The 16180-nt window shown below is 36.4% G+C and overlaps 1 protein-coding gene across 1 annotated transcript in view; it reads right to left on the bottom strand.

Annotated features, from left to right (window-relative positions):
* FCHO2 (FCH and mu domain containing endocytic adaptor 2) overlaps positions 1–16180 on the bottom strand; it is a gene marked incomplete at its 5' end in the record, with an annotated part of 114516 nt that overhangs the window by 75147 nt on the left and 23189 nt on the right. The window contains 3 exon segments of the mRNA XM_030845457.2: positions 6851–7003; positions 7089–7230; positions 10164–10238. Coding sequence (XP_030701317.2) covers positions 6851–7003; positions 7089–7230; positions 10164–10238 — 370 coding nt within the window.

The following is a 16180-nucleotide window of genomic DNA, read 5'->3' as shown; positions in this document are numbered from 1 at the left end:
CTAGAAACTGGTGGAAAGTAACAAAGAAGTAAAAACAAATTTTATGGAAAATGGACATTAAGGAAGAAGAAAAACTATGTGTCACTTGTAGGTTGGGGCAGACATGTGGCTATCAAGAAATCTGATTATTCTCAAAGGATTGATCAATTTGGATACAGGAAGTTTGAAGGGAAGGGGTGTTGCAGTAAATAAGAGTTTAAAGAAGATCAAAAAAAGAAAAGCTATAGGATTTCAAGATAAAAGATCTCCACTTTCTTGATGAGGTAAGAGGGGGTCTGCTACGAGTAAAGAAGAGTAGGGTAGGGTTGGGAACTTCAGGAGAATAAAGAAAGTTTCAAACCATGGTTGTGGAGGATGCAACTGGTAATAACTACAGGAGTAAAAGTCTTGCAAAGAGCCACTGAGGGCTAAGCTGCAAAACTTGGAATTTGTGCAGAGCCAATCAGAGCCAGTAGGTAATTATCTCCCGCTATGTTCAGGAGTCTAAGAATAAGTATTTGAAACAGAAAGTTGGGTTTACCTGGAGGTTTGGGGTTGGCAAGCGATGCATACAGTCTTATTCTTTAAAAAGGCAACTCTGTACTCTCTCTAAAATATAATTGCATATATTATATTAAACATATATGCTTTATGCTTGTGGGCCTTCTTAAATAAAGAATATAGGATGCCACTTTATCTTGTAGTGTATCAAAACGGTATCTTGTATCAGAACTGGTTTCGGAGCCAAAAGAAACTGGATTCAACTTTTAGCTCTACAATTTACTACCCAGTTGACTTTCGGTTTTATATAGTTCTCTCATTCCTAAAATGGAAATACCACATATTTTTTTTAGAGCTTTGGCACAGATGAAATGTAATTTATGTAAATGCTTGGGACAGGGACTACAAAATAAATAGTATCTGCTATTAAACATCAACAGGAACATACATCATTATATTTTGCTGTTACACTTTGCTGTTATTATATCTAAGAGCTGTTCTAAGCTCTACCCCTAGAGTAAGTGTCTAAAACCTACAATGATTTTCTAGTTTGCTCCTACGGACCTTTTTTTAAACTCTCTTCCCATTGTCTAGCCGTATGACATTATTTTATACTACCGTTAATATACTTCCTCTAACATCCTTGCCCTTTCAAACATTTAACAATTAGATGAGATGGATATTTAGACTTGAAAAACTACCTTCACGGGAAGTCCAGATAACCAAGTTTGCTAGAATTTATTTTAAAAACAATTTTAATGCCATGGTTATCTGCGTTTCCTTTTGGATTTTGTTATGCCAAGAGACTTGGAAGAAGAGAATTTCTTCCAGCTACCTAAATTTTCAGTCTATACAAGAGTAACAAGCAACCCACAGTCCATGGAGTGATTTTTAATGACATAGTCTAGCAAAATGATATATTCCCACTGGGAGCCCCTTCTTCTTTGCTTCTTCTTCATCCTAACACTACTCTTTTCCTCTGCTGCCTATTAAGTTATTGCCTTATAATTTATGTGTCGGCTGTTGATAAATACATGAGCATTTGAAATTTGAAAGGAAATTCATAAACAATGGAAAAGTCCCTCAAAATATAACTATAATGATTGTGTCCATACTTTTTTTAAAGTAATTTATTCCATTACAGGTTCTACACAAAATAAGACACCTCCCTTTCTAAACTTACCATTAAAACCTTTCTCTAGTAGCCTCTTGTTCTGTACTATTCAATAAGTCTTAGCTCCTCAAAAAGAAGGAAGCTTCTTGAAGACAGAGGAGATAATATGTACTCAGCCTTTAAGAACCTTCATAACAACTAGCATGATGACAGGCATACAAATTCATAATCCAACCATCAGAAAATATGTGAATGAACCATTTAAAAGGGAAGAACTGAGTCTATAGCCTATATTTAAAGTAAACTCTTAATTTTTATTATATTAATAAACAGGAAAAGTTCAAATAATATTGCTGATATTTCCTAGTAGACACATGTTGCACTGTAGACAACATAATGGTTTCTCACTTACAAAAAAAGAAAGAAGATACCCTTTATAAGTTCTAATATATTTTTTACATCAGCTTTCACTCTTCAAAGGTAAACATCATATGTCAGAATAAGGAAATTACATACCAACTTAAAGAAGCATCTTAGAAAACTGGCAAAAGTAGTACTTAATAATGAATAAATTTCTTTAAAGAGTTTATTGATTAACAAGGTATTTTAAGTAATGACAAAAAAATTTAAAGAAAACTAAGGGTATCCTATAAAAGAATATAGAGGCCACTTTAGAATGTAATCATATTCTGGACTTCCCTGGTGGTGCAGTGGTTAAGAATCTGCCTGCCAATGCAGGAGACACGGGTTCGAGCCCTGGTCCAGGAAGATCCCACATGCTGCGGAGCAACTAAGCCCGTGCGCCACAACTACTGAGCCTGCGCTCTAGAGTCCATGAGCCACAACTACCGAGCCTGTGTGCTGCAACTACTTAAGCCCATGAGCCTAGAGCCCGTGCTCCGCAATAAGAGAAGCCACTGCAATGAGAAGCCTGCGCACCACAACGAAGAGTAGACCCCGCTCACTGCAAACAGAGAAAGCCCGTGCACGGCAACAAAGACCCAACACAGCCAAAAATTAAACGAATAAATAAATAAATAAATTTATTTTTAAAAAGAATGTAATCGTGGGCTTCCCTGGTGGCACAGTGGTTGAGAGTCCGCCTGCCGAAGCAGGGGACACAGGTTCGTGCCCCGGTCTGGGAAGATCCCACATGCCATGGAGCGGCTGGGCCCGTGAGCCATGGCCGCTGAGTCTGTGTGTCCGGAGCCTGTGCTCCACAACGGGAGAGGCCACAACAGTGAGAGGCCCGTGTACCGCAAAAAAAAAAAAAAAAAAAAAAAAAAGAATGTAATCGTATTGGGAATATATATATTTTTTGAAAGCAAGAAACATCTCTCATAGGAAATGACTATACAGCAACACTCAGTTAAGTCAAAATGACTTTCTAAATAGTATCTTTGCTTAGTAAAACTATAAATTCTTAGGGTAGACTCACAGAAACTAAATGCCCCAGTAGTAACAAACTTGACCACTTTTGTAAAGTGATTATTAAAAGGGATGTTGGAGCATAGCAACTTATGCTTTAAAAGCAGTAGCTACATTTCTTCTCATAAACAAAAGACTGGCCTTAATAGATTACCTACTGATAACAAAATAAATCTTACATTTTATTCATTTCCTTAGCATTATAAATAAGTTTACTGATGTACTACCAGAAATATTTCTGTTTAAGTGTCTATAATTTTTATAGTAAACTCCTATGAATCAAATATATACATATAAAATAAGTACTCTGTCATAGTCCACAAATATGAGTAACTTCTAAATGGTGCTTTATAAAAATAAGGGTTTGTGAATGAAGATGAGAAGCGTACTATGTCATAATAGCCAATAAGTGTTTATGTTTTCAAGTTCACCAAAGGAAAAACAGTTCAAAGATCTATGTTTAAAAAAAATCTACATTCATGTTAATAAAGAGCTTATTTATTACAGGCCAAAATAAATTTACTTAGGCTTGGATTTGAATATATATAAATCAGAGACCCATTAACACATCTAGTATCACAAGCAAAGATGTCACCTCTGAGCAGAACAATTAGAAAAAAGCACCCCTTCCTCTTCTTTTCTTTTTGCTGATTGAGAAGATTTAGACTATACTTCTATTCTCTCAGTAGTTATGCTTAATGTTCATCCTTGCAAAATGAACTTTCGAGATACTCCTGAATCTCTTTTCACAGTCAGATTCTGACCCTTCTCAGTTACTTCCAATTCAGGGACTGCTGAGGTCTGCTTTTTTCCCCACATAGTATTATCTTCAATGTCACCAAAAGCATTACTGACAGAGCATTTCTTAAAAGTGTTCCACTATCATCTCCAGATTTTCTTCCAAACATTGGTGCTCACATTTTCTTGATCTTACCAGGTTTCAACAAAAGGTTTTCAGACAACAATCAGAACTAATCCTTCCTCAATGCTCTTAAAGTGGTCTGTTAATTGAAACATCAACGTGTTGCAGTTGTCCAATCATGCCACTAGGTATATAACAACCAAGTTCACAGAGGCAGTGAAACTACACCACAAATGCCACCATGCCAACAGTGATTATATGATACTATCATTTGATGATGCATTCTGATTTCAGAGATGTGAGGAAAAAGATATACCCGGTAGCTTTTAATATTCTCCTTTTCTCTGGTGCCTCGTTCTGAATTTATCTTTATTTAACCTGCTTAATACCAAGAATGTACTTTTGATCTAAGAACTCCTGAGTTTTTTTAATTCTGAAATATTCTGATCTGTTAACTCTTCAAATATTACCTGTCTACCATCCTCTCCATTTTTTTTTCTTCTGAAATCCACATCAGATGAATGTTGGTAACCTTTATTCTCTGTACTATGTTATGGGTGAGTGCCCAAATTCAATCTTTCACTATATTAGCTCTAAAGTTTGTCTTCTCTGTTGTTTTTTTAAAAATTTCAATAACCATATATTTCATTGCCAAATTTTCTGGTTAGCTGTTTTCCCATCTACTAGATCTTATTTCATTATCTCTCTTAATTTCTTTAATATAAATTTATATTCGTTTGCATATCTGAACATCCTCAACAAACACGAACGTTTCTGATCATCTATTTTATAAATCTAAATTTTATTTGGAGTGAATTCTTATTCTAATTGTTAAATTTATTGCCACCTGTCTTAGCAGAGGTATCCCCTGCTTTTCAAAAGTTTGTCTTACAAGTTTGTTTGCTTTTACAAAAGAATTATATTAGTTCCTGTTTTCACGAACTGAAAAACATTCAAAGAGGATTTTCACTTTTACAAAAACAGGTGAAAAGAAAAATAGCATTCAGCGTTTGCTCTGCAGGAGCTGTTACAGAGGCAGCGCACACCCTGAGAAGCAGTGAAAGTGGCACCACCAAGCTCCTTCCCAGGATCTACACTCAGCATCGGTCTCCAAAGCTTTGAACTGTGTCTGTAAGCATCTGTGCTTTATCTCAATTTATTTTGTGCATGCATTAGCAAGATGTGTTCTAAGGTACTTGCTTCTCTGCTTACGCCATTTTGGCTTATGAAAGGTTTCACAGGAACACTCTACTGTTGTATAGCAGGGAAAGCTATATTAGCTATATTAGATTCCTTAAGATGTGCTTTTGCTCATTTCAGGTGGGAGGTTTCTTGTTTTTTCCCCTCTCTCTTCTCTCTCTCCCTCCATCAGTGATGCTGGAAAAACTCTATAGAATACAAGGTAAACATCACCTCCTAGAATTGTGTTATATTCTATCATTTATGCTCACCCATCCCCATTTAGCAGTTTCAGGTTATCTCCTGCCAGCCCTCCAAGGCCCCAATTTAGTATTAGTCTTATAAAGGTAGCTTTTAATTAATTCCCTGGAAGAATATAGGGGATATGAACGAAACAGTCATGAACTGGTTCCTTGGCCTGACTGCCAGTCAGAACTGCATCCTTAAACCCCAACTTCCAATAATGCTTTAGCCCTTCAGCAGCTCAGCAGTCTTTTTTCACTACTTATAGTTTCACCAAGTGAGTGGGGTTCCTTGGGCTTCATCTCAAGTGGGGAATATTTAGTCCCCTTTACCACACAAGAGCTAAATTCCACTGCCTAACTTAGGACTTTGGGTCCAACAGCCCTGCATAATCAATCTCTACATGCCCTTCTGAGTTTCTGTTCCATTTCTGGTTCATTATGAAGATAATAGTCTTCTTTTTGGAGCATGTTATTTTGCTTTATTTTCCCTTTTCATATATTTTATTCTTAACTGCTATGCCTGGAATGAAGAGCATTTTAAAATCATGAACTTACTGTGCCTCATTTTTTACCCCCTCCCAATTTTTATTTATCACACAAAACACTAAAGGAAACATATTACCCCAAATTCCATTGACTGTTTTGATTTTTCCAGATGCTCTTCTGGTTTTTGCCCATGTATATACACTTTTATAATTATTATAATTGCAACATAATTACAGTTTTGTTATTTTTTAATGGCAATTTCAAATATTCTACAAAGCTTTCAAAATTATCACTCCCTATGGCTGATTCCTAAATGATATATACCACATCAAACAAGTGGATAGTTAAACTGTTTTGAAAGGGGAAAAATATCTACTTTTAATCAAAATGAGAGTGGGGGAAAAGGTTGTGGTTTACCACAATACTACATACATGGGCTCAAAGTCAGCAATAAATCACCCACAACATATATTTAAAGTTTATCTCAAGTAACTATTGCCTTGCTAAATCTACCAAAGTCTTGCTTCAAAAAAATTTTTACCTCATTATTAAATCTTACACCAAGCAGCATCTCACCAATTATCTTATAAAAATATCCTGCAGGGCTTCCCTGGTGGCGCAGTGGTTGAGAGTCCGCCTGCCTATGCAGGGGACACGGGTTCGTGCCCCGGTCCGGGAAGATCCCACATGCCGCGGAGCGGCTGGGTCCGTGAGCCACGGCCGCTGAGCCTGCGCGTCCGGAGCCTGTGCTCCACAACAGGAGAGGCCACAACAGTGAGAGGCCCGCGTACCGCAAAAAAAAAAAAAAAAAAAAAATCCTGCAAATGTGTCACCAATATAAAGAAATCATTCCTTTTTATGTATTTGCTAATCTATCTACCAGATACAACATATTTTGTAAACCTACTTCTGTTTCACTTAGGTAAATCACTAACACTCAGAGGCACAGTGACTTCATCTTTAATATGAGATCATTCTTGAGTGTTTAAAGATTAAAGGCAGTCTTGTATTTGAAAATGCTTGAAACCACAGAGGTATTATTTTTATTACAATTACCTTTTCTATTTCTCTTTGTGTAGCTCCTTCCTTTTTCAAACGTTCCTGTTCGACACATTTGGCATTGTAATTTTCCTTGGATTTCTGGAGGGCTTGAGTTATGCTCTGAATGGTTTGAACAGCTTCCAGAGTTCCTGCAACTTCTTCTTTAGTCTGTTTGGTATGAAATGATTCATCAAAATGCAGAACTACAAAGCATTCAATATCTGACCAATCAAACCTTTAACAAAACTGATACCTTTTTATGCGATTTTACTTGTTCTTCTCCATACTTCTGAACTTCTTTTATTAATTCTTGTAATTTTCTAACAAGATCCAAGTGACAATTTGCTAATTTCTCTGTAGATGTTTTGAACACATCCCACACTGGTGCAAATGTTCTAAAGCAAAGAAAACATGGGAATAATTTACTAACAGGAAGAAAAAGTTTAAGGTTCCAGAATAGAACCAATGGAAATAATGTTATATTCAGTAATTTTAATTAGTCAAAAGATGAAATTAAATTAAATCACAAATGAAACGACTGACAGCCTGACCTTGATTTTTTTTAAAATCCTTGGTTAATTAGTTAAAATATTTTTATACCTCAGATACAGAGAAATGAGTTAACTCATATCACAGGTCTGGCCATGACCCTCCCTTAATTATAACGTGTCATTTTCTGAGTTGATTTGGTTATTTAGATTTGTATCAGAAGCCCTTCTAATCACTGTCTACTGTTTAAAACTAACTTATTATCAAATCTAAATTTTAAACTCTTCAGTGCTCCATTTAAAATGCTTCATCAAAAATAAAAGCTCCTGCAAATTCCCTGGCAGTCCAGTGGTTAGGACTCCGTGCTTCCAATGCAGGGTCACAGGTTCGATCCCTGGTCGGGGAACTAAGATCCCGCATGCCTGCAGTGCGGCCAAAAAAACCAAATAAATAAAATTAAGAAGATAAAAGCTCCTCTGAATTTAAACATGCAAAAGTCAAATTTGTACATGATTTTTTAAGTGCCTTCATCATTAAAATTTATTGAAGAATGACTTTAAAACTGTTATCTGAAACTTTGTTTCAGATTTTACCCGTGTACTTCAACAAACACTGAGAGTCCCCTTTCTACTACACTTGGTATAGAATGTATGACATACTTTCCTACCACTTCTTCTCAACATTGAGAATTTAATATTTTCAACAGGTTCAACTACTTCCAAGAGTTACTACATTATAATATTTTGAATAATACTTAGGATGCCAAAGGTTAGTTTAAACTAATCTGGTCAGTAGGGAATGATATAAGAATAATTTTATCCTATGCTTTCCTCAGGTACTTCCTCAGAGATTTTCAACAGCACGTGCTTTGCTCTATGATAAAACAAAAACAAATAGCAACAATGATCACTAACGCAAGACGGTAGAGACAGAAATTACTTACCCTAATATGTACTCTGTGCCAGTTACTGCATTTCCTACCCAGTAGGAAAGCTAACTGACAACAATCATTTTAAGCAACAACAAAAAGTTCAAAGAGAATAATTAAAATACTTAAATAGGACTGTTCTGATTAGATCTTACCTCACACTTTTAAATCTAATCAGCACTAAATGTGGCAAGTAGTTAGATGGAAAATTTTGAGAGAAAAAAGGACACCTGAAAAGTATCCACTCACTACAGCACCAAAATACATGTACATCACTTCAGGTAAACCTGATACATGATAGTCTAGACTTTACAAAACAGGTAAGATGAGAGTGTCCCTTTACTTTACCCAAGGATTATTTACACTGAAAGGAGGTTCAACATAAGATTTCTTTAAATACAGGTTTCTTTAAGGAATTCTAAGTATCATTCCATTTTTTAAAGTTTGACATACACAACTTTTTTCTGGTCAGGTAATACAAGTTAATGTACAATGAGCACTAAGAAAGGAAATTGACCAATCCAAAATATGTTTAAATGCAACTAAATACAGAAAGATAAAATTAAATTCTTGCCTAAATATGTATCAGTAAACAAAAACATTAATATTTAAAATCTTTATAATCTTAAGTAACAACACTAACACAAAAAATAAAATATCACCTATTATTCATGAAAGACACATATTCCAAAGACAGAAATGTTTTCAGTAACTTTATTAGAAAACACATGTTTTTTTCTACCTCCCACCTGGTAACTAAAAATAAGAATTTCCTATATTAAAACCATGGCCTCATACTGAGTGAAATAAGTCAGACACAGAAAGACAAATATCATATGATATTGCTTATATGTGGAATCTGAAAAAAAGGGGGGGTACAAATGAACTTATTTACAAATCAGAAATGGAGTCACGGATGTAGAAAACAAACTTACGGTTCCCAAGGGATGGGGGGAGGGATAAATTGGGAGACTGGGACTGACATATACACTCTACTATATATAAAACAGATAACTAACAATAGCCTGCTGAATAGCACAGGGAACTCTACTCACTACTTTGTAATGGCCTACATGGGAAAAGAATCTTAAAAAAAACAAAAACAGAAGTAGAGTCACAGATGTAGAAAACAAACTTATGGTTACCAAGGGATGGGGTGAGAGGGGGAGAACTGGGAGATTGGGGTTGACGTATACATACTAGTATATCTAAAATAGATAACTAATAAGAACCTATTGTATAGCACAGGAAACTCTGCTCAATACGCTGTAATGGCCTACTTGGGAAAAGAATCTAAAAAAAGAGTGGATATTTGTATATGTATAACTGACTCACTTTGCTGTACACCTGAAACTAATACAACATTGTAAATCAACTCTACTCCAATAAAAAGTTTTTAAAAATAATAAATATTTCTAAAGTATCAATCATACTGGACACCTAAAAGAATGAGTATATGAGAGAAAAATAAATTATTTATTAAAAACAACAAAACATGGTCAATTGGTTAAAGCTAGGTTCTGTTATTCCAGTTACTTTCTGGCCCTTCTACTGTGGTCAATAAAGAAGAAATTATGTTTTAGAAGAGGCACGTCTACATGGAGGAGTTAGAAACAGGAGGCTGCCAGAAAAGTGAGGAGAGATATGGAAAAAAGAAGGAAGAATGAAGTTGTATTGTGTAGTTTAACAAAGGGAAAAAAGTAAGTTTCATTTACTTTGTGTTAACTGATTCAGCAAATTCAATTATACTTTCTATCAAGTCGAGAATATATTCACATATAGACGCATTTTGAATAAACACATTACATACTATTATATTTATGAACCATTTTATCCTCAATGGGAACCTACTATTCTCATAAACTTTGCCTAAATCAACATTGAAAGAGTTCTTCAAAGAAATTAACTCACCCAAGTTGTGAATAATTGCTTGCAGATTTTGCTAGTTTTGTCATTGACCTGGAGTACGCCTCTTCTATTGTAGCTCTGTTAAATCAAATTTCCATATTATAATAGCTCTTGTTTAATGACCAAACACATAGCAAAATTATTAAAATACAGTCACAACTGTAGAAACAAAAAGATAACTCAAAGTATATATTAAAAATAAGTAGGTATGTGGTCATGAATTTCTAGCTTATCTTTAAATGGCCTTTGTGCACATCTACTTAAAGAACTAGTCTGGTATAGAACTAAAATAATGTATTGATATACCACCAAAAAAACTTTAGTGAAGTCACTCCTCTTCTTACCTTTAGTATCAATGGTTATCGGAACAGGAAGTACAAAAGTACTGTTTCTTGCATTCTCTCTATATACAAACTGATTCAGTATGAAAGTCATTTGTGTTTAATATTTCCTTGGTGTACTTAATATAGTTTTATTATTCTTTAACATTGTGAATTCATTATTATGCACATTTAATGGAACAAGAGATTGAGGACAGTCATTTGCACAAAACTAAGTATGAATTATTAGCAAGTCTGAGATCCTGAACTTCAGTACTTAATCTAGTCTGTGATTAGATCTAAAACACTAACAAGTATTTCACACTAGGATACTGTGCTTTATATAGCTGCTATTCAGCATACAGAATTTTAGGCTAAAAAAATTAAACCATTAAATATAGAATAGAAAAAAATTTTCCTATAGGCACGTAACTTACAAATGAAAACTATGACGTTGTCTTGGCCTTCATAACACTATAAAAATTAAGTTCTATCTTACCTCACCCATAATTACCCTGTCCCTTCTCAATCTGTGCTACCCTTAACAAAGAAACAGGCTACAACCACCACTGCCTTCCAGTTACTTTGATAGCTTCAACTAACATTCAGAGATCAACAAATCCAGATCTCCACCCTGCTCTTGAAGCAAATCATCTGTTTAATATCTAAATGCCTCAAGCATAACTCTAGCTAGACATCTTAATCATCTCAAGGTCAGAATATCCAAACTAAGCTTATCTCCAGACTCTTCCCCAACCCCACAAAAGGTAGCTCTTTAACAAAAAGCAACTATTAACAGTAACTGCCTCTCACTGACGGCACTGTGATTTTTTTCTGCTCCTTTAAACTTCCGGGTGTCTTTTTAATATACTATATTACAAGGGTAGTACTTTGATACTTTTTAGAAAGTTAATACAGAAATAGTATCTCAATGAATAAGTTTAACAGCAAGGAAAAAATGGTTCATTTCCAGTACTAGTAAATTGATCCAAAAACCTTCCAATGAGAAAAAGCTGGAGAGGTGGTGGGTGTGCCTAAAAGGCATCAGAGAACTAAAGAGGCAGTTAAGAATCAGCAGGCCAAGACCCAAGAGAAGGCTATCCAGAGAAGAGAGACAGAGAGGTAGGGCAGCTTTTCCCCTGGGGCATCTACAAGCGGCAGCTGACCCTGAGAAGCGGAGCAAAGCCTCACAAGGTAAAGGAGACAAAACTAGCTTCAGACTTGCCAAAGGTGGGAAGCATGGAAAATCCCATACCCTTTAAACTGAGACTCAAAGAGTAAGGATATAAGGAGTTAAGGATGAACCGTAAGTAGGCAAGCTCTCAAAGGGACTGCAAACATTATCTTTTCAAACTGATATTGGATCCTGGATGGTTGTCTTATATACATTCATACAATCACCAGGTACATAAGGAAACAAGACAAGACGAACCACCAGCGGAAGCAAATTTAACAATGTTCCACACGCTAAGATTATAAAACTTAGACTTTATGAGTTTATGCATTATGATCAAGGAGCCAGTCGATTAAATCAAGAATTTCACTAGAGAGCTAAAAATCATTTTTCAAAAGTGGGGGAAAGCACAGCAAATTTGAAAAAAATATAAATTCTATATCTGAAAAATACAATAACCAAAATTAATATCTCAATGGATGCAGTTTAACTATAGATTCAATACACTGTAGTGAGACGTAACGTAGAGAGAGGTGAGAAGATCTGGATTCTGGATTAAAGCTCAGTGAAACATAAACTAACATAACATGGTAAATCAACTACACTCCAATAAAAATTAATTTAAAAAAGGGAAAAAGCTCAGTGAAACAAAAGAATGGAAAACAGAAGAGAAATAAAAGACAAAGGACAGAGCAAAAAGGTCTAACATGTGTAAAGAAAGTAAGAATGGGTCAGAAGAAATATATATTTGCAGAGATAATGACAGAGGATTTTCCAAAACTGACCACAGATATCAAACCACAGGTTCAAGTAGCCCAACAAACCCTAAGAGGATAAATAAAGAGGTATGTACATCTAGTCACATCATAGTAAAACTGCTGAAAGTCAAAGACAAAAGGAAAAGCTTAAAAGCAGCTAAACCTTTCCCACCATCAGACGTTACCTTCAAAGGAACAATAATTAGCCTGACAGCTAACGTCTCAACAGTAGATAATGCAATGGTCTTCAAAGAATTTTTTTTTTAATCTAGTAAAATGCAAAACTATAAAACTCCTTTAAAATAACATAGGAGAAAACTTAGATGACCTTGGGTATGGCAATGTCTTTTTAGATAGAACACTATAGACATGGCCTATGAAAGAACTCATTGATAAGCTGGACTTCATTAAAATTAAAAACTGCTCTGTGAAAGATGATGTCAAGAAAATAAGAGGACAAGCCACAGACTGGGAGAAATTATTTGCAAAAGACAAACGAGAAAAAGAAATGTTATCCCAAATACACACAGAACTCTTAAAACTCAACAATAAGAAAACAAACAACCTGATTAAAAAATGGGCCAGGGGGCTTCCCTGGTGGCGCAGTGGTTGAGAATCTGCCTGCTATTGCAGGGGACACAGGTTCGAGCCCTGGTCTGGGAGGATCCCACATGCCGCAGAGCAACTAGGCCCGTGAGCCACAACTACTGAGCCTGTGCGTCTGGAGCCTGTGCTCCGCAACAAGAGAGGCCGCGATAGTGAGAGGCCCGCGCACCGCGATGAAGAGTGGCCCCTGCTTGCCACAACTAGGGAAAGCCCTCTCACAGAAACGAAGACCCAACACTACAAAAATAAATCAAATAAATTAATAAACTCCTACCCCCAACATCTTCTTTAAAAAAAAAAAAAAAATGGGCCAGGGCTTCCCTGGTGGCACAGTGGTTGAGAATTTGCCTGCCGATGCAGGGGACAAGGGTTCGCACCCCGGTCCGGGAAGATCCCACATGCCGCAGAGCGGCTGGGCCCGTGAGCCATGGCCACGGAGCCTGCGCATCCGGAGCCTGTGCTCCACAACGGGAGAGGCCACAACACTGAGAGGCCCGCGTACCGCAAAAAAACAAACAAACAAAAAATGGGCCCAAAACTTTGACACCTCACCAAAGACGATATACCGATGACAGATAAGCATATGAAAAGATGCTCCACATCATATGTCATCAGGGAAATGTAAATTAAAACAAGATACCACTACATACCTATTAGAATGGCCAAAGTGTGGAACACTGACAACACCAAATACCAGCAAGGATGTGGACCAACAGAAATTCTCATTCATTGCTGGTGAGAATGCAAAGTGATACAGCCACTTTGGAAGACTGTTTCACAGTTTCCTACAAAACTAAACTTATTCGTACCCTACAATCTAGGAATTGTGTTCTTTCCTATATATTCAGAGGAGTTGAAAACTTATGTTCACACAAAAACACGCACAAGCATGTTTATGGCAGCTTTATTCATAACTGCCAAAACTCAAAAGCAACCAAGATGTCCTTCAGTAGATGAATGGATAGATGATGGATAAATAATTCATATCCAGACAACAGAATATTATTCAGCACATTACTAAGTGAAAGAAACCAACCTGAAAATGCTATTACATACTGTATGATTCCAACTAAGGCTGACCTTTGAACAACATGGGTTTGAACTGTGCGGGTCCACTTATACACAGATTTTTTTTCAACAAATACATACTATAGTACTAAATGGTCCACAGTTGGTTGAATCCACGGATACAGAACAGCAGATATGAAGTGCCCACTGTAAAGTTATATACAGACATTCGACTGCATAGAGGGTTGGCACCCCTAACCCCTGTGCTATTTAAGGATCAACTACATATGACATTCTGGAAAAGGCAAAACTATGGAGACATAAAAACAGAGCACAGATGATTCTAGGGCTGTGAAAATACTCTGCAAAATATTATAATGATGGATATATGTCATCATACATTTGACCAACCCATAGAATGTATAACACCAAGAGTGAACCCCAAGGTAAACGATGGATTTTGGGTGATTAGGATGTATCAATGCAGGTTCATCCTTGGTTAAAAAAAAAAAAAAAGGTACCATTCTGGTGAGTAATGTTGATAATGGGGGAGGCTATGCGTGTCTGGGGGCAGGGGACATATGGAAAATCTCTGTACCTTCCTCTCAATTTTGTTGTAAACCTAAAACTGCTCCAAAAAATGACTTTAAAAGAAACCTACCAACTAGAATTCCATACCCAGCAAAAATATAAATGAAAGTAAACCCCTAATAAAATAACAGATCTAGGTGATGAGCGTCAATGGCTACTAACATCACAAAAGAGATATAACCAGATACTATACGCCTCTGATGGAAGTACACACCACCACTGATGAAGTATTCTTGTCAAAATATTGAACTGAATTTGATCTAGTTACTACATTCAAATAAAAATTTATAAGAAATACAGGAGTAAAGGAAAATGTTAAATAAAACTATGAATATGCAATTAGCATGTTCCAGGATTTGGGACCCTCTATAGAACAAATAATTTGGTTTCTTAAACAAAAAAATAAAGTAAGGAAGGAGTGAGGAGAACTACAGATTAAGAGACTCAAAAATCACATCCATCAAACATAGTGTATAACTCTTGCTGGGATCTTGATTAGAGGAAATCAATTATGTGTATCGTTGTGTGTATATGGCAATTGAGAAAAAGTGAGCACTGACTGGATATCTGGTGATATTAGGAATTAATACTACATTTTTAGATAAGGTAACATACTGCAGCTATGTTTTTTAAACAGCCCTTATCTTTCACAGACACAAATGAAATGCTAATGGATGAAATGCAATGTTTCTGAATCTGAGATCCACTTTATAACTATTCAAAAGTAGTGGTATGGGACTTCCCTGGTGGCGCAGTGGTTAAGAATCCGCCTGCCAATGCAGGGGACACGGGTTCGAGCCCTGGTCCGGGAAGATCCCACATGCCACGGAGAAACTAAGCCCGTGTGCCACAACTACCGAGCCTGCGCTCCAGAGCCTGCAAGCCACAACTACTGAGCCTATGCACCACCAACTGCTGAAGCCTGCGCACCTAGAGCCCATGCTCCACAACAAGAGAAGCCACTGCAATGAGAAGCCCGCGCGCCGCAACGAAGAGTAGCCCCCGCTTGCCATAACTAGAGAAAGCCCGTGCGCGGCAATGAAGACCCAACGCAGCCAAAAATAAATAAAATAAATAAATTTTTAAAAAAATGATTAAAAGAAAAAGAGTAGTGGTATGGAATGGATGGAACAAGCCTGGCCATGATTTGACAATGTTGAAGCTCAGTGATTGCAACATGGAAGTTCATTATATTAAGTTCCTAACTTCTGAGTAAGTTTTATATATGTTTGAAAGTGTCCATAATAAAAAGTTTTTAAAATAAAGATAAATTAAAGATATGATCAGACTAACAAAAACTGAGAATTCATCACCAGAAAATCCACATTAAGGAATATTAAAAGAAGTTTTTTAAAGAGAAGAAAAATGATCCAGGACAAAATATCAGAGAAAAAGTAAATAATTTTAATAAATCTAAAAAATAACTATATAGGGACTTGCCTGGTGGCACAGTGGTTAAGAACCCGCCTGCCAGTGCAGGGGACATGGGTTTGATCCCTGCTTCGGGAAGATTCAACATGCCGTGGAGCAACTAAGCCCTTGCGCCACAACTACTGAACCTGC

The sequence above is a fragment of the Globicephala melas genome, chromosome 3 (genome assembly GCF_963455315.2).
Source record: "Globicephala melas chromosome 3, mGloMel1.2, whole genome shotgun sequence".
NCBI classification, from domain to species: domain Eukaryota; kingdom Metazoa; phylum Chordata; class Mammalia; order Artiodactyla; family Delphinidae; genus Globicephala; species Globicephala melas.
The sequence above is the reverse complement of the archived record's forward strand: the minus strand, read 5'-3'. Positions and strand labels throughout refer to the sequence as shown.